The sequence below is a fragment of the Eurytemora carolleeae genome, unplaced genomic scaffold (assembly GCF_000591075.1).
Source record: "Eurytemora carolleeae unplaced genomic scaffold, Eaff_2.0 scaffold8, whole genome shotgun sequence".
Classification (NCBI taxonomy): domain Eukaryota; kingdom Metazoa; phylum Arthropoda; class Copepoda; order Calanoida; family Temoridae; genus Eurytemora; species Eurytemora carolleeae.
Genome location: NW_019396114.1, coordinates 280,318 through 299,772, shown reverse-complemented (window position 1 = coordinate 299,772; position 19,455 = coordinate 280,318). Strand labels below are relative to the sequence as shown.

Sequence of the window (19,455 nt, the reverse complement as noted above, 5' to 3'; positions counted from 1 at the left end):
GCCTTTTTGCAGTCTATATCTTGTGAACCTGATTCATGAATGATATGACCAAGATGGTCAACCTGACTGACCCAGGGCAGCTTCTGATGATTAAGGACGACCTCCACCGGTTTTCTGTCACGTCCCCAAGTAAAATAAATACATTTGGATTTTGATTTGGATGGATCTGGATTTGTTGAAAAGGAAATATTATGCTCCTCAGCATACTTTTCATATAGGGTTCCTTAACCCTATATCGACCGATATGTGTCTTTTATAGATTGGGGGAACCTCTTCGATTCTTTTAAGAGCTGTGAGTTAAAAACTTTAGAATGGTGGATATTGAGATTAATGCTTGATCCTCTCTTTTTTTAATATCGAGACTAACTGAAAAGTGTATTAAATTCAACCAATCAGAGTCGCATATATGAAACCGATTAATTTGAAATTTTGCGCACCAATTAAGATTATATACAGAAACGGGAAGGAATCTAAATTAAAAAACTAGTTTTAGATTTTTCTTTAATATATCAAAGAAAGAACGGTTAAAGAAGAAAATCAAAAGTGTGTCTATTAGGATACTCAGACTAAGTAATTGGGATAAAGGATATCTCATTCTAAAGTTTTCAGCTCTTATTGTAAAAAAAATTATAATTGATTTAATTAGTTTATTGAGCTTTTAATTCAATCGATATTCTGTAGTAAACTATTAAATTAATCCTATTGTGTGATGTGTCATGTGAAAAAAAAATAAGTGAAAAAAAAAATATTTTTATGTAAAATCATGATTTTTTAATGAAAGGCATTTCTTGTCAGTGTTTTTATTTTTTGAGTATGTTACAAATTTTTTTTGCCCCCTCCCCTAGAAATATTTAGGGGGAGCAAAAAAATTTTCGCACTTCGCGCGAAATATTTCCCTCTTGCCCTCCTTTAACAAAATGTCTAGTTGCGCGCCTGACTGTATACGCCAGCAAATGTATCTGTAAAACCTTTGGTTGGTGTAATCTGAAGATAACTTGTTAATCCTACAAATATTAAATCTACAGATTGCCCCCCCCCCTTTAGCTTTCTTACCAGCTGTATCCGGTACATGTGTAGTGACACATTAACTGTACAGTACTCTTGTGTACATTACTATCTTAGTGTACGCAAGTAGTTTGATCAGTATGGAGCTAACGGTTAAATATCCTAGAGAGACCCGTGTCGAGAGTCCAAAGTCCAGAGTCCCGAGTCCAGTGTCCAGAGTCCAGATGACAGTAGTACAAAGAGTCTACATCAAGTCCCGAGTCCAGAGGCGTGAGTCCAGTGTCGAGTGTCTAGAGGCGAGAGTCCAGAGTCCGATATCCAGAGATGAGATTTGTATCCATCCTCAATTAAACCAAGAGATAGTGCAGTAAAAGTACGTTTCTTAATAACTTATTTATACATTTATCTTTCAATCTTAGTAACTATATTCTCTGTAACATAAACTAATTTTAGATATTTTTAGATTGAAACCATTGAAATACATATTTAATATTGTCTTTCATGCTTACAATTTGCTGTCTTATATTCTCTTTAAATAGGCTGTAAATCGCCTTAAATAGATTTTACAGTATCCCTCTGTTATAGTTTGTATTACATCTGAATAGTCGATCATTTGTTCTCGATCAGTCCTCTGGATGCTCAAAGGGAGGGAGGGGGGGGGGGCTAGAGGACTGCATGCCCCCCTGAATTCGCTACTGTTCTATAGTTTAGTTATTTTATGTTTTTAAACATTTCTAATGTTACATTTGATAGAATCACTTCCCTGATCATCAATTCTTTGTTCATGTTAATTGTAAAATGAGTATGAAATATATTCTGTGTTTGTTTCATATATTGTTTGTTGCATTTTTGCAGTGTGTCCCAGTAAATATAACGATACCTTGGTCTACAATCAGCTGTGGAATGAGGGACTACGATTTTTTTAAAATTTAACTGTTAAAACCTGCTCCAACTAATCAAACTAGAATTGAGTCTTTGTCACAAACTCTGATTTTGTTAGTCCCTATATATTTCAACCCAATATATCTTAACCTTCAAACTATGAATTCTGATGGATCAAAAATCTAAGTTTAAAATATTAAAGGTTTCCACCATCTGGTTGAAAAGATATAGGAATTAAAACATTTTAGTGTGTGCCAAAGACTCAAACCAAGTTCAATCATTGTGTTCTTTGGACAACTTCATGTTTGTACTTACTTGAAATCTATTTTTATCATTTTAAAGAATGCATAAGTTTGTCATATATTCAATATTTTTCATCTAGGATATTTGCATTGAAAGATGCACAAACATCCTTCTGCAGGTGTATTGTGTATATTTGTGTATTAAAATGTAAAGTACATATCAGAATTCTACTACAGGATTACTCACAAAGGATAAGACTTCAGACTTCAGAGACGACTGTAAACTGAAGAAATTCAGCTAGTTGATATAGAGACTCCATACTGTTTACTGTGAGAAAGTAATCATTTCTTGTTTCGATAAACAGGTTGAGGATCGTGTCCTAGTTGAGACACTGATAGTTTACGAGATCGCGCCCAGTGGCAGTGGCGTTGATGGTTCACGGGATTGTAGTGTAGCTGTTTGTGTCCTGGTTGAGACATTGATCGATTGCTTGCTAGTGTCCGTGTTGACATATATCGATAGCTAACGAGATCACGCCCGTGGTAGTGGCATTGATAGTTCATGGGATTGTAGCCATGTGTTGACATTGATAGTCAAGAGAATCTGAGTTGTACCTGGATAGATACGTGTTCGGGAAATGATTTGAGAAATATTTCTAATAGTTTAAAATCAAGACTTTAAATCCTGAATTCCCTGGAAACCAGAATTATCTTCAAAAAATACAAGGAATAGTGATGGGTTGAGAAAAGATCTTGAGTCTAAAAAATAAGAATTGAAGGGATGATGAAGAAGAAGTCGAGACACAATGAGTAACAACATATTTAGATTGGCTGGTTAGAGTGGAAACCTTGATGAGTGATGAATAGAAAGATCTGGTGTATAATACAGAAGATATCGTTTTTATAGATAGGTTGGTGAGTAATGAAGACAAAGCTAGGATTAAAGCCTTGATGAGTGATGAGGAGTTTTTAGCATTGATGGAAGTTAAACACGGTACGTCTAAATCAGGTTAAATCATGCAGTAAATCTCAGCAAGGACATTGTTATACAACAAGAAGTGACAGAGTTTTGCATAACAAAAGAAGTGAGTCCTATATATACTGGAAGTCAGAGAAAGTAAACCGGAAGACGAGAACTTCGAAGAAACCATGCTACCAGAAGAGCAAGAATCAGACCAGGAAAAAATAATCCCAGAAAATAATCCTAGTTCATCAGACAATATCTACAATTGATCATTTTTCTTTGTGAATCCCTGAGTTTTCTCATTATTGCGATGTTTACCATTTGGTAGGATTGATTTTATAACGCCGGGATTTGAGTCTATTGTAGGGCTTTAAATATGTTTACAGAGGAATTAAAATCTAAAAATAAAAGTTTATGATCGACAGTATGACACTGCGTGGGATATATTAAATATTGAATTGTTTGATTTTTGTCAAATATAAAATCCACTAAATATTCCCCGTACTATTTTTTTGTAGATGTAAAATTATAGAAATGCGCAATTATTTGCATATATTGATTTATTAAGTACAGGTTTCATGTCAAGATGCGTAATTACATAATCAGCTCCAGGCGTTAAACTTGACATTCTACGTCTAAAGGAATTGAGTCTTTGCCACAAATTTTAATATTCTAAATTCTTATATATAAAATATGAATTCTTTAGATCAAATAATCAAAGGTTTACAACACCAGGTTGCAAAGATATATATAGACATTAGAACATTTGATTTTGTGGCAAAGATTCTTAAGTTACAAAAATCATATTTCTGAAACCAATGTATAACAAGAAATTATAAATACTTAATTTTTGAATTTTTAATCTTAACCCTAAACAGGCTGGGGGGGGGACCTTTGGCGCCCCTCCTATATTGTTTTTGTCCTACCACTCTTATTTTCAACACTATCACCGTGAAATTTTGTGACTTTTAATGAATAGTAATTTAAAGGATTTTTTGTAAAAAAAATAATTTTTTTAATTCATAGGATAGGGTACAGGGCGGAAAAAAGTCATGTGTCAAACTTAGATATTTGTTTAAAACTAAATTTTTTTTCTTATTTTTGACCCTTTTTTAGACATTTTTTTCCACCCTCCCTTTCACCCAAACCATTAAAGTTGTCGGTCTAATTTTTTTTCTTTTAGCTGGCCATGAAAAATTGGGCCATGAACATGAATTTCAATCGTATTCCTATTCTCTACGTCCTTTTTCTAGGTGGGGCGCCAAACAACATATGTTTTTTTTTCCTTCAATCACTCCAATCCAGGATACAAAGTTTTTGAGAAGATAGGATATCCAGGATACAAAGTTTTTGAGAATGAAAAATTAAACTTTGATGTAAGTTTATTGATTTATTACTATCAACTATAAAAATGTTTTTTTTTTTTAAATTAAAATAGCTACACACAATTGACGTAAGTTAATTTTTATATTTAATCTTTTTCAATCATGTAATCTTTATTTTTCATTTAGTACCCCCAATCCCTTCAGTTCCGAGTAAACTAAGTCTCATACATGTGCCTCTATACAGCGACGAAATTACGGTCAACTACTAGAGACAAGATTCCTCTCTTCATCAGTTATATTCTGGTTGGTTTAGGGTAAACATATCAGGTTCTAGCTCCGTCAATAGTTATACATTTTAATCATGGAGAAGAGAACATCTCAGCAAGATGGAGACTGGAGAAATCCTGAAGAACCAAGGAACCTGGATCAAAATCATTCAAATTGGACTGATAGAGTTCCAGTAGATTCGTCACCAGGACGACTGGTAAACAGTAGGTCGTCATCTCAAGATTGGAGACGAATTAGCCAAAGCTCGATTGAAGAACCATCATTTCAGGTTCTAGAAAGAAGAAGAAACCCTTCCTCACCAATTACCAGAACCACCATGATACATCCACCAAGACAAATCCGTCCGCCAAGTTTGTCTCCGCCTAGTTCTGGTGAGGATTCAGATTTAAGATTTAGTTTTGATCATTCCTCTCTCCTACTCCCAGACCTACCCGGAGGACGAGGTCGTCTACTCTCAATATCGGAGGAGGTTGCAACCTCTACACCGAGACTATGCACAGATGTTCTCCCACCTCTTAACACACTGACACCCTCAACCTCGCCTGTGATAGATGAAGGGGTGAGTAGGGAGGATGGCACCAGGACAGGTAGTCCGGAGAGTAGTTTAGAGCTCCGGGGTTCAGAGGATTCCAAGGATTCTAATCCAAGGTTTAAAACTGAGATTTGTCGGAACTTCAAGGAGAAGGGAAGTTGTCTCTACGGACATGAATGCCAGTTTGCTCATGGATACGATGTAAGTTAAAATCTTTATAGCAAATTGTTGCTCTCTTTTTCATCTCTAAGATGTGGGGGGGGGGGTCACTGCAACCCAATTAGCAAAGATTTCTTTCTACAAATCATTACAAATAATCTATTAATTATCATTGTATTTTTCATGTGATAATTCAATTGTTTCGAAATACAAACATCAGGTTTGTTCGAAGGAGAACTTCCTAAGCTTCATTTAAGAAAAGGAATCCCATATAGTATTTTTTTAGATTGGTGTTTACATTTTTACAGGAGGAAATTAGATTTTATGGGATGGTGGCGCAATTTACGTAGATGGGGGGGGGAGTCACCACCACTCTCCCATTTTGTCTGTTTTCATGAAAATAAACCAAATATCTACATTATTTCTTAATGTACATGTACAGTACTGTACAGTTCAACGAAACCCTAAAAATATCCGTACAACCCTCTTCCTACATCCTGTCTGCACAGGAATATTTTCATCAACATTTTCATTTCTTTTTAAAATTACGTCAAAAATAGCATAAAAACCTTTTGTACCCAAATATTTTAAATACGAAGCCCAACAAAAAAGTATAAAATAGCAAATACAAAAAATCTACATTTAATGCGTGAAAACTGGTTCTAAAATTAAGACTCACTACACTTTAAACCAGGACCTCTGCTTCACCGTGCCCCCTCCCCATCCCTATTTGATTTCGGATTTTGGGTCCCAACAATTTTTGACCACTTACCTATTTACTAGATACCATTTCCTAAATGGAATTCCCTGTTTCTTAGAATTTATTTTACCACGAATACTCAAAGGAACTGATTATTTTAACATTTTCTAATTTTCCAATTCTTGTATTTGCAATTGAAAACTCCTGGTATTTTAAACAATATTTTGATAATTAAAATTTGAAATATAAAAGATGTACTTGAATTTGAGGCTAATTATCAGCTACTTAAACAAACTTTACTTTAAAAATGGATTGTATCAATAGTATGTAGGGGTGGGCATTGGTTTTTAAGCCTGTTTTTGAGGTTTTTAACCTTAATAATGCTTCACAAGAATGTGAGTCGTTTACGATATACACAAGTTATTTAAAGATGTTGAAAGATATAAGATTTTAAAGAGTATCGTTGCGAACTAGGTATTGAGATTTGAGGATCCCTTTAAACTACGCCAACAGTCCCTTTAAGTTAATAAAATTTAAAATTTATATATTTCAAATGTTTAGGAGATGCGAGATGCTGGTAAACAGAACAAATATAAAACTAAACTGTGCCAAAAATACTGGATAGCTGGCTACTGTGCCTACGGTCCACGCTGTAACTTCCTTCATAACGAGGAAGGAGAAACTCAGGTTAAACAAATAAACAGTATTGAGGACAATATTGGAGAATCATTCGAGCTTCCCTCCCCATCCCTCTCATCCTCGACAGCGAGGGGGATGGTTCGAATCCCTCCTCTCTCCTCCCTCCTGTGGCCTCAGTACGGTTCAGGAAGGTTAGCTGCGTTCCCTCATAATGATGGGCTAGCATGGGTAGACACCAGGACTAATACAATTGTTTGATTTACAAAACCAAAATCATTGTCGAATATAAAACTAAATAACGTAACAATTATTAAAGAACTGTTCTGTAAACGATACTGTATTATTGACGAAAGTTTGTTTGATATTTTAATTTTTTTTCTCCAATTTCTATAATCTGCTAAAGAAAGTGAGTTTTTGTCACGAACTCAAATTTTCTAATCCTTATATTTTCGCAACCTATTGGTGTAAACCTTAGATATTTCAAATTTAGACTATCTTATCCATCATAATTTATAATTTGAAATATCAAAGGTCTACGATTCTTGGTTGCAAAGATATAGGAGTTTGTGACAGAAACTCAACTCCTTTATACATGTTTGATCGCGGACTTTATTGTACATATAATGTAAGAAAAATCTATCAATCCTATAATGTAAAAATGTATTGCTGGTCCAAATCATGTTTTAAAAAAGCTTGTTATATTAATTTCTGAATTTTTAATCAAATTAATTGTGAATATTGTAAATGTTATAAATACATATAGTTTAAATATATTTTAGAAGACCCCAATTATTATTTGTTTCGTAGTTTAGTAATGAAGCTTAAAAAGTTGCACGCTCTAACGCAAAAATAGAAAAGAATTGTGTTTCCAACTACTTCCTTAAAACTAAAGAGTAAAACAGAAAAGAGTAAGTTTAAGTCAAATTTCAAGTGACCTCCATGCAAAGAGTGCAATTCCCAATTACAAACGGTATTCTTAAAAAATAGATCTGATCGAGTCTAAACTATATATAAATGTTTTTGTATCTTACAACTTTTATTTTTAATTGCAGTTTCTCTGCAAAAGCGACGTGAGCATTTCTTGCTTAAATAGAAAGTACACAATATGCTGTAGATGTCTCTCTTTTCACCCGTTACAAATATGTCGTGTCTGCTAAGAACTATTAAACAATGAGGTTTTTCCTGGCTCTATATCCATATTAATTAATTCAGGGGCGTACGAGAGCATTTGTAAAAAAACCTTTTTTGAAAAAAATACTGATACTTTTTAACTATGTAAACTATTCGATCATATACACACTTCCATATTACAAGCGTTAATAAATTATTTATGTCATTTTATTAAGTGGACTCATCAGACACTCCCTCTTAATACTGTGGTGTAAGCTTCAAGGGATGAAAAAAAGATGGAAACGTTTCTTAAAAAATATGAATATTTTTATAGGATCGATTCATATTGTATTGATGGAAGCGTTTCTTAAAAAATATCAATATTTTCATAGGATTGATACATATTGTATTATAAATAATGATATAAAATATATATTTACACTGGAGGCAATATTGATAAAAGCTTTTTTAATGAAAAGTTTTTAGCTGCGGGCAAAAGTGAGATTTTAAAGTATTTTTTATTATACGATGTGATTATACTTAAATGGAACACATGCGTAATTTCAAGTGACCCTCCATCTATAGAGTGGCAGGTACCTTTGAAACCTTCATTTCTCCATCGTTTCTGAAGCAAGAAATGCATGAGCCACTTTTGTAGAGAAACCACAAATGAAAATAATTAGTTTTCAAAATGGGAAACATGGATATTTAATACAATACTTGATCAGACAAAGCTTTGAAGGGTTTGTTGTGAATCGGAATTGAAATTTTGTCTGCAGTCACTTTAAAACTCTCAAATTTAAGATTGAATGAAAAGTTTCTCAAAGAGAAATAGAGACTCAACTCAACTCAAATTTTATTACAAACTGTTAGCAATGTGGAATTTTGCTTAAACCTAATAAAGGTACTTGTAACTGTCTTTTGAGGGGGGGGGGGGGTTAGGATGAACTTCGGCACAATTGTTTCATTTCAGAATGAATTTAAGCTTGACTTGGCTTGAATCTACCTCTTGGCAGGCATTCAAAATTCTTATTTTCAGAAACAGGTCTTTTGGTAATAAAGTAGAGATATTTATTCCAATTTTACTTTATTATATAGTTGTGATCTGGAATATTGTGCACTCCTCTTTTTTGAGGAAAACTAAATATTTGCAAATATCGCATTGCTCGAATAAAGAGAAATTTCGCTATATTTATCCAATTTATTTCTTTACATCAAATTATATAAAACTGCATTTTTATATCCATCACAAAATTACAGAATAAAGCAAAGAAAATATATATTCTTTATTTTTGTGTGTGTGATTAAATATAGATATGATACATTTCAAATAGTAGTTAAATAGATCGATATGTTCAATTAGTAGTTTTCTAGAAAAATATTTTAAATTTTAAGTTTTTTCTCTAATTTACAAAATTCTTATGATGAACTTGTCTGTGCCTTCCCTCACTTTTGGCCGGCTTTTCGAAACCTCAGTCTGAAATATCTAAAATATATTCGAAACCTCGGTCTGAAATATCTAAAATGTATTCGAAACCTCGGTCTGAAATATCTAAAACTCGGTCTGAAATATCTTAAATATATTCGAAACCTCAGTCTGAAATATCTAAAATATATTCGAAACCTCGGTCTGAAATATCTAAAATATATTCGAAACCTCAGTCTGAAATATCTAAAATATATTCGAAACCTCGGTCTGAAATATCTAAAATATATTCTAAACCTCAGTCTGAAATATCTAAAATATATTCGAAACCTCAGCCTGAAATATCTAAAATATATTCGAAACCTCAGTCTGAAATATCTAAAATATATTCGAAACCTCAGTCTGAAATATCTAAAATGTATTCGAATTCTAACCCGTATATATCTTTATTAAAGGTGTACACCATTGCTATTTCAAACTTTAACCATCTAAATATCAAAAGTACTCGGACATCAGAGACCGAATTTAATGAATTTGCAAGGTGGCTAAACAGGCTATCACCAGTTCAAGTTAGATACACCGATTCACATCCTTCCTGGGACCGAATTAAATCTTTAACTTTAAATCGGTGGTTCAAATTTGAACCGGCAGTTGGTAATTCAGCTTTATTGATTAAATTCGGTCCAAGGTTGCAAAGATATAAAGTTTAGAAAATAAAACTCTGTAGCTAGTAATCAATGTTCTGTCTGATCTATCAGTTGTTAAGAGATCTACCTGATATCTATCAGCTTTTAAGAGATCTACCTGATCTATCAGCTGTTAAGAGATCTACCTGATCTATCAGCTGTTAAGATATCTACCTGATCTATCAGCTGTTAAGAGATCTACCTGATCTATCAGCTGTTAAGAGATCTATCTGATCTATCAGCTGTTGAGGGTTCTATTTGAAATATTAGTTGATAAGTATTCTACCCGATCTATCAGCTGTCGAGTATTCTACCTGATCTATCAGCTGTTGAGTGTTTTACCTGATCTATCAGCTGTTGATTGTTCTACCTGATCTATCAGCTGTTGAGTGTTCTACCTGATCTATTAGCTGTTGATTGTTCTAACTGATCTATCAGCTGTTGATTGTTCTACCTGATCTATCAGCTGTTGATTGTTCTACCTGATCTATCAGCTGTTGAGTGTTAGCCCTGATCTATAAGCTGTTGAGTGTTCTACCTGATCTATCAGCTATTGAGTGTTCTACCTGATCTATCAGCTGTTGAGTGTACGTATTCCTGGTGCTCGCTGCCACGTCAATAACTCGCTGGCTCGGGGTTAGTCCAACAGAGCTAAAGCAACAGAAAATATTTAGAAATAAGACCATAGCAGCATTCAACTTAATGTAAAAGGGACTAGAGACATATTTACAACCCTCTCTATACAAATGTTGAATGTTCGATTCACAACGGTACCCTTTAAACTCTTGATTGATCAAAAGTGAAAACTTTTATTTTTAATAGTAATTGCTCTATAAAAGTGACTAACAGGTTTATATTCATGATAGAATGAAAGGGATTATTTAAAAAATAATAACGTCGATATATCACACATTGTCACTCATATAGAGTACCGTTGTGAATCATATATTCCACGTTCTTTAAATGAAGTGTTACTTAAAACTACGTTTACGATCGAACCCATGAAGTGATATGAACAAAATTTAAGTGATCCTTCATTCAAGAATTACAACATTAACTTTTGAGTGATAAAAACGAAGATATCGTCGGTTTCTGTTAAATAAATAAATTCTGCCCCTTTTCTTTTTTTTCTGTTCGAAAAAATTCTCTAATTGAAACTTTCAACGAAGGTTCACAATAATATGAATTTTCAAATAGAGAAATGACTTTATTTCTGCTGAGGCAAATGTATTATGCGACCGTTGGTGATCATGTAATATGTATGCAAAGATTATTTAAAAATACGACGAATGTTTCATTTAGCTTTCTATTAATTAAAGAGCAATAAATTTAAACAAATTTTCCAAATCTGAGAAACGCATCTATAAAAAATGGATGCAGACTTTAAATTTAGATTTATCAAATTCATTAAAATAAAATAGTTTTATGGACAGACGGTGTAAAACTAAAAAAAAAATTTTTTTTTGGTTTTTGTGCGAAAAGAATATTTTGGATATTTATATTTTAAACCAGGCTTTCAGGGCGCTTTCCGCTCATCTTTAATTTCATTTTTTCTTTTAATACATTGTAAAACAAAAACCAAAAAAGTTCGCGGATTTTTTCAAAAAAATTCATGGATTTTCAAAATTGAATGAAAATCGAATTTTGTTAAAGGCTAATTTAAAATTTTTTTATCACCTATAAATCTTAACTCGGTTCATAAGAGGGCCCGATCGGTTCAACCGTTTTGACGTTTATTGAATACATCCAAACAAACAGACAGACAAGCAAGTAAATATATATATATAGTCTTCTACCTGATTTTAGGTAGAAGGAGAGGATGGATGTTTACGAAGTTTTCTCCTGCTTCTCCAACCTTTTTAAAAGTATTTTTTAAATATATTTTTCCAGCTTCAAAAATAACTATTTCCCCATTTTTAAACACATCATTTTATGATTTTTATGAAGAAATTTCTATCTAACTCTGATTTTGTCGAGTCCAAATAATAGATCAAATAATCTAAGCTTGAAATATTAAAGGTGTACATCATCAGATTGTTGAGATATATGAACTTGAACAGTTGAGTTTGTGGCAAAGCTTCAATTCCTTTGCATGTTTAAATTTTCCACCATTGTTATTTTTTTGGTTCTGAAACGACACCACACTCTGACCTCTCTGTAATCAGCATTATACAATTTTAACAAAAAATTTTAAAAAACCTGATTTTCGTCCTGACGTCCTTCAAAAATTCTCTCAGCTGTTTCAAACCTTAATAAATATTTTATTTTTATGCAATATTCTTTTTTGGTCAAAAATATTTTCATTACAAAACCGGTATTTTGAGTAAAATAATTCAAATTTTAAATATCGGACTTTTTCATTTTCTCTTTATAATAAACAAAAGAGCTTAACACTCACACCTTGTTTTAATTTTCTAATCACTATTTACGAGAAAACCCCAAGTTTCATAGACCTTTGATATTTCAAACTATTATTAATTCTTTAAGAACAAAGAGTACAATTCTAAGTTTGAGGTTGGAAAGTTAGAGTTTGTGACGAGTTTTGCGGTCTTTTAAAAAAAATGTTACGATATATTTAAGTTAAGTAGCATGAATCTTTGATCACTCAGTATAGTTGCTGTATAGGCCAAAAGCTATACCGAGATAGTACTATATAATTGATTATTATATCTATCTGTTGGGTCATATCATATCATCTTCTTATGTCATTTTTTAGTAATTACAATTGTAAGTGTACAGTTCAGCTCTCTAGGGTGAGAGGTAGATAACTATCAGCCCCCCTATTAGACCTGTTATTACTCTTCCAGGGTTGTGATGAGAGAAATGGTTGATTTCTATTACGTCCAGATCTTTCAGAAAACCAGACAAACTCAAGCAGAGCCGGATCATCTATATTTACACTTTTAATTTGGTGGAAAACGAATACGACTTAAAGCCCTCCTTTAAGGGACTGTTAAGCATATACCTCATTTAATTTTAGCGAACACTCCCTTTAAAGGGACTGTAAGCTTAATTTTGTGACACCTCATGCAAAGATGATAATACCCGATTCACAAGAGTACCCTTTATCTGATTAGTGATCAAATGTATCCGATGCCATTTATACAACGGTACCCTTAAACCCCTGATCTGATCAATATATCATTTTTCTAACTTGAAGAGAATCAAATTTGGATAATTTCTTCATTGTTTCAAAAAGCGAGAAAATCACAACAAATTAAAATAAACAATTTTCCAGACTACAAATTAAAATAAACATGAGATATCTAAAATGGAGTGCACTTTTGTTTTTTTACGTCAAAAAGTTGTGAACATCTTTAATGGACGACATTGAATATTTATTCTTCTGGAAAATATTAATGAAGTAAAAGGAAAATAATAAGTTCTTATTTTGTCTGAATACTCCCACCATTGGTTCGCTTCCATTAGAAAACCAAGAAAACAAAAATAAATTATTTAATTAGAATGAAACCATTTGGTTGAATAAGTTGGTGTAAAGACAATTTTAAAATCTTCTAGACATATTTTATATTTGACTACCTGTAGTGAAGATTAGAGTCCCATCCTGTTTTTTGTCAATGTGAAACACCGGATTATTCAGCTGAAAAAATAATAGTTTTTTTTATCAATTCTATTTTCAGGAATTCAAATTTGTGTTGTCATTTTACACAGCAATTCTTCTCAAACTTTAAGCTTTATATCTTCGTAAACTGATGTCGTAGACCTTTAACAAATTAAAGTAAATCAAATAGTCCAACATTGACAACTCCTTTTCAGGCGCGTGCCTCGCAACTTCGCAAGTCGCACTCCCATTTCGAATAGCATTTTAACTTTTGACGTTTGCTTTTGATTTAGTGCTTTACACATATTCTTTTAAAAGCTGCGAGTAGAAATCTTTAACATGAGACGGTTTCGTTTCATTTTTGTCTCCAAAACCTAAGATAAACTTTACACAAGTCGATCGCTTGCTTCTTGCTATAGGAAATATTTCTTCAAAACTACAAAACATTTATGTCATAAGCACGATTTTTTTATCAGCATGATTAAAAAAATTTCTTTTACATGGATATAGAATATTGGATATTGGATATGCTTCTTGTAAATAGGGTTGGTAATCGTTTTTGAAAACGATCGTTTAACGATCGTTTTTTGCTTCGTTAAACGATCATTTTTAAAAACGATCGTTTCGTTTTAAAAAACGATCGTTTTTAAAACAACCCACTCGTTTTGAACTGTTAGAAAACGAAGAACAATCGTTTTTGAAAACGATCATTTTCAGAAAAACGATAAGCGACCGTATTTTATACGATTGTTTTTAAATAAACGATCGTTAAAAAATAACGATCGTTTTTGAAAAAAAATATCATTTTTACGACGTCCTGAAGATAGTCATAAATGTCGTCTTTAATTAGATTTATCAAATGTCGTCTTACATGCCGTAGCAGTTATAAAATGTTCAGCGGAATTGAATTGAATTGAAGAAATTTGTTCTACTTTTGAGAGTGCAGAGCCGCCATGAGCCCCGCAAAATGGTCAATATGAACTTTAAAACCTAATTCTTTATTTGTTTTATATATGCTTGAAATTTGGCACACAAGAAATTAAAGTACAAGATATTAAAAATATTAAGTTTTGATCATAATTGTTTAGTTAATGAAAGGTCATCCCTAGAAGACTGATTTGATTAGTGATTGGATAAGGTAATGATTGATAATTACTTCACATAAAGATAATTAATTCTACAGATTGAAAGAAGGACTGTAGTCTCCAAATTTACGGTTATTATCAAGAAGGGTAGTCGTTAACGATCGTTAACGAAGGGTAGTCGTTAACGATCGTTAACAAAGGGTAGTCGTTAACGAAGGGTAGTCGTTAACGATCGTTAACGAAGGGTAGTCGTTAACGATCGTTAACAAAACGACGAACTTTATAAAAACGATCGTTATGAAAAACGATCGTTTTTTTAAACGACCGTTTTTTATAACGATCGTTTAAAAAACGACAGTTTTTAAAAAACGAACTTTTTAAAAAAACGATCGTTTTTAAAAACGATCGTTTCGTTTTTCGATTTTCCTCGACGTTTTCTTAACGAAACGATCGTTTTTTTCAAAAATCAAAACGTTACCAACCCTACTTGTAAATGGGAAAGCTGCAATCTCATAATTGTAAAACCCTTAAATTTAAAAACGATTGATCGGAATAATCTTTGATTGGGATCTATTTTTTCTGGATCAACTTTTGTACACGAAAAGGATGAATGAACCTTTCCTAAAACTGATAAAAGTTATAAACCATGATTAAAAACTTTTGGTAATCATCGACGGAACCTTTCTTTACCAAATTAAGAATTAATCTATCGTCTACTAGCTGCTTCATTGAGCTTTGTGTGACCATAGATTAACAGCAATACAGATAGAACACTATAGATGTCTTTTCAAGATTTAGAGGTTTTTCGTTTACAATAATCCTGACGCAGAAGCCCAAAAGGAGTTACACACATGCCGCGTTGAATAGACAGAGAGAGAGCATGGCTTAGGGTTATTGAGAACGAAAAATCTTGAAAATACGACATCTAGTGTTCTATCTGTATTGTTATTAATCTATGTGTGCATATGACCATTTAAACAAACATTACGAGCCAAATATTCCGGATTAACTACATTGGAATAATCCTCATGAAATATTTTCCAAAATGTGACACCAAAATCGGTGTTTTATCTGCAGAGGTAAAATGAAAGTGAGTATAGGCTAAAGCCTAAAAATTTTAGGTCTTGATATCCCTGTCTCGAGAAATTGACACACAACATGTGTACAGAGCTTGAATTTAGTTGAGCTTAGTGCAGCTACAGGGTGTCCCACGAAACATGACAGTTGGTGAATAGTTTAAAATGTCTTTTTCCATAATTTGATAAGTTGTTTAATACTAAAGAGACTAATAACATTTTTATATAAGTATATTTTAGTAAAATTGATTTCACAGTAAAATATACATGATTTAAACATTTTTTTAAAAGAAATAAACTGCAAAAAGTCTTTAATATCTAATACAGTATGTGGAAGAAGACATTTCAAAACTCTTCACCAACTGTCATGTTTCGTGGGACACCCTGTAGTTTAAACACCTTTCCAATTGTAGTTCTACTAGCCGTACCTTTTAATTTATTCAACAACTACAGAGCGTCCCATATCAAATTAGATTATTTCCTAGATTTAAAGCCGAAATACGCACTTAATATTCGAAAAACCTTAAGTTTTCTGCATGCAAATGGTTAAATTAGACTTATACAATTTTTAAAAAAGATTTTGTTCTTTTTAAAGTTACTGATTATTTCCGAAAATCGCAATTAAGAGCCATAAACGATCTGAAATGATGTGGGACACCCTGTAGATCCAATATGTCATTAAATCTTATGAGAAGTTAATAAGTTTAGGTCTTTACGTTGATTTAAAAGTTTTTAGCTCTTCTAAAAGTTTACTTACAGCCAGGAGAGGGAATGTGAAGAGTATGAACTTCATATCGGAGATGCGTGGTTTACTCTGTATCCGACTTTATATAGAGAACTTTCAAGATCACCGGAGTAATCAGAGGAATCAGAGGAACCAGAGAAACCAGAGGAACCAGAGGCGGCATTTAGAAACACACTCTTCAATACAACCGTCGCGTAGGACTATTATTAACTATGAACTACATTATTCCTCCCTTGTGAAGTTATTCTGTAAATTTAGGGACATTAACGATTCTCTGTATGTTACCCTTCGAACTTATTATTAAAGGGACTGTCAGCGTTATTTGAAGTGACCCTCAACTCTATATGGGAATGCCTGATTTTCAACTGTAATCTTTACACCGACTGTTAAGCTCAAAATGATGTTCAAAGTGGCGTAGACATGTAGCAAACATCGTGTAAACATGATATTCTGTAAACCTGCAGTACGTTATACATAATTAACAATGTACGCTGTTGACTTATACATGTTAATTGAAACTGCGTTTCAATTGATAATCAGGCATCAGACAACCCGTGGAACCAAAGAAACAAAACGGGAACACTAAAGAGGAAAGTAAAAAACATTTATTCATGAAAACTTCGAGACAGATTTGCAATCGATATATAGCTTGTTTGATAGCTACGAGATCGCGAGATCGTACCCGTGTGGATTGTGTACTGGTTGACTTTGTTAGGGGACGGGTTGTAAATGTACCTGGATAGATGTTTCGAAAATTTGTTATGGAGAAGGGGATTTCCTACATACATAGTCCTCATTGCAAGACAGACAGAAAGCATGTCATAAGGTTATTGTGAACGAAAAACCCCTAAATCTTAAAAAGACGACATCTAGTGTTATAGCTATATTGTTATTAATCTATGTGTGTGACCATATATACATAAAATATATTGGAATATTCATATCTGCGAGTTCTAGAAAGTAACAATACAAATTTTTTTAAATATAAAACAATTACAAGCTATTCTGTAAATAGGTGAAAGGATTAGTTCGCCATTCTTAATCAGTGCTAGATTTAAAGGTTACTGTTGGAAATTCATCAAATGTCGTCTTGACAATTTTTCATTTGGTTTTATACTATTTACGTAAATCTCAGTATATGCGAAAATAAATAATTATAGCCATGAATATGCGGGAACAGTTTTGAAGAGTTCCATATAATTAATCATTTAATTAAAAAAACTAAATATCTGCAACATTCCATTATCAAAAAGTGAAGATTACGACATTTGATAAATTCTTTCGATGTATGGCTTATTTAGTGTTTATTTGTATATAACAGTTGGTTGAAAAATAAAGGTATTAGAAAATCAGAGTTTGTGACAAAGACTTCTTAGTTTAAACAATTCAGTTTTTAACAGAATATTTTGTGAAACTAATAAACCCTAAATTAGTATATACTACATAGAGAAACGTTTTTTTAAATCCCAATTCAGGGCTGCATGCAAAAAACAGAAGTAAATTTCGAGTAATAGAGTAGTCAAAAGATTTCGTGCCTTTTGGAGAGGGAAAATACCGAAAAAAGGGGAGGGATTGTATAAGAATCCAAAGTTAGTGACTGTTGACACCCTTCATAGACCTAACACATATTATCTCTAGAAATTTACTTCTAAAATTAGGTTGTCAAATAAACGCAGCAAATTATATCAAAAATCAAGACGACATTCAAGTCGTCCTGCATACTGTCATGTTTCGTGGGACACCCTGTAGTTTGGGAAAATAGTTACCATTGAGACGAAATATGGCTTTTTCCTTGAAACTCATTTTTTCATAGATTTGAGTCTAATTTGTAAACCAGTAAACCACTCTTACAAAACTAAAAAAGTGGAAACTTAGGGATTTAGACTCGAGACTATGCTTTAACTCACGATCTTGCTGTTTTCCACCAGTCAAAACCGGACTTCCTCAAAAGTATATCTGATTTCAAAAGGCAGTTTATTTCTGATTGGAAGTTATGCGAATGTTTGCATACGGTACACGAATTACTGCATGAATTACGGTGGTCAGAATTCTTAAAAAAGAATTAGTATTGTTCTAAGGTAAGTAGAGTCATTTGTCAGTATGTTCGTGTACTGTATGTAAACATACGCTGAATTTCCTTATAGATAAAAAATTGAGAAATAAACTGCCTTTTTAATTAAATAAATGATACCTATGAGAAAGTCCAGTTTTAACAGGTGGAATTATGTTTAAGATATTGTACTTCGCAAAAAATTTACGAGCATTTTGCTAACTACTTCTTAACAACGTTAGCTAAATACCTAGATAAATTTATCTAGGGCTAAATACAAGTGCTTGCTAACTACTTTTTAACAACTATAGCTAAATACAAGTGCTTGCTAACTACTTCTTAACAACTATAGCTAAATACAAGTGCTTGCTAACTACTTCTTAACAACTATAGCTTAATACAAGTGCTTGCTAACTACTTCTTAACAACTATAGCTAAATACAAGTGCTTTAAATACAAGTGTTAAATACAAGTGTTTTAAAATGAATTATACAAAAGTAAACGTAAGGTTACGATCAAAAGTCAAGGTGTTGTGACACTTAAAAGTCAACCCAGTATAAAAATGTGATGCATCTTTTCATAGCAGTCTGGATCTATGTGCTAAAAGTATGTTTTTTTTTTATATTTCATGATAAATTGTGTTTACTACAGTGGTAGACGACTTTTTCTCTAGGTAATGATTATTCAAAAGCTTTTTTCGAATTGCAAGTTTACAAGTAATCAAAGAGAAGCTTTTGTAATCGACGGCTTCTCTTTTTTTTCCATGCTTCTGTATATTTATGCTGTTAAACAGCTTGATATAAATCAAAATTGAAATCGAAAGCCGTTTTTATTGTATTGATATAATCGCCTACCACTGTATGTAATAAGTAAAAAAGGTGTTTTGACTCGTCTTTGTAAAATATTAATGTGTTGATTTCTTCTTGATTATCAGTTATTTCTTTAACCAATATAAAAGAGAACAAAAATAGATCCAGCG

The 19,455-nt window shown here is 32.5% G+C and overlaps 2 protein-coding genes across 3 annotated transcripts; one reads left to right on the top strand and one right to left on the bottom strand.

The window, feature by feature from the left end:
- Positions 1 to 4,641: 4,641 nt before the first annotated feature.
- LOC111695369 (uncharacterized) lies at positions 4,642 to 7,439 on the top strand. Of its 2 annotated transcripts, XR_002763858.1 has the most exons (3): positions 4,642 to 5,439; positions 6,659 to 7,142; positions 7,310 to 7,439. XR_002763858.1 is itself a non-coding variant. In XM_023464683.1 (2 exons), the coding sequence occupies exons 1-2, from the start codon at positions 4,780 to 4,782 to the stop codon at positions 6,992 to 6,994; spliced, it is 996 nt and encodes a 331-aa protein (XP_023320451.1). In that variant the 5' UTR covers positions 4,642 to 4,779; the 3' UTR covers positions 6,995 to 7,231. The 2 variants fall into 2 exon arrangements, 1 of the variants encoding a protein (XP_023320451.1); XM_023464683.1 differs by lacking the exon at positions 7,310 to 7,439 and having other exon boundaries at positions 6,659 to 7,231.
- A 1,594-nt stretch (positions 7,440 to 9,033) lies between these two features.
- On the bottom strand, positions 9,034 to 17,548 carry LOC111695348 (uncharacterized). Its single transcript, XM_023464653.1, has 7 exons — positions 16,439 to 17,548; positions 13,499 to 13,559; positions 12,748 to 12,847; positions 12,158 to 12,206; positions 11,755 to 11,813; positions 10,525 to 10,609; positions 9,034 to 9,323 (listed from the first exon to the last, which is right to left on the bottom strand). The coding sequence occupies exons 1-7, from the start codon at positions 16,472 to 16,474 to the stop codon at positions 9,255 to 9,257; spliced, it is 459 nt and encodes a 152-aa protein (XP_023320421.1). The 5' UTR covers positions 16,475 to 17,548; the 3' UTR covers positions 9,034 to 9,254.
- Between the last annotated feature and the right edge of the window lie 1,907 nt (positions 17,549 to 19,455).

What these genes read in the sequence shown, in the direction of transcription:
- LOC111695369 (XM_023464683.1), top strand. Translation starts at nt 4,780, where the DNA reads ATGGAGAAGAGAACATCTCAGCAAGATGGAGACTGGAGAAATCCTGAA. An exon ending in AGTTTGCTCATGGATACGAT is followed by an intron (nt 5,440 to 6,658) that starts GTAAGTTAAAAT and finishes TCAAATGTTTAG; the next exon opens with GAGATGCGAGATGCTGGTAA.
- LOC111695348 (XM_023464653.1), bottom strand. Translation starts at nt 16,474, where the DNA reads ATGAAGTTCATACTCTTCACATTCCCTCTCCTGGCT. An exon ending in TCACATTCCCTCTCCTGGCT is followed by an intron (nt 13,560 to 16,438) that starts GTAAGTAAACTT and finishes TTATTTTTTCAG; the next exon opens with CTGAATAATCCGGTGTTTCA. An exon ending in GACTCTAATCTTCACTACAG is followed by an intron (nt 12,848 to 13,498) that starts GTAGTCAAATAT and finishes GTGTAAATATAG; the next exon opens with ATGATCCGGCTCTGCTTGAG.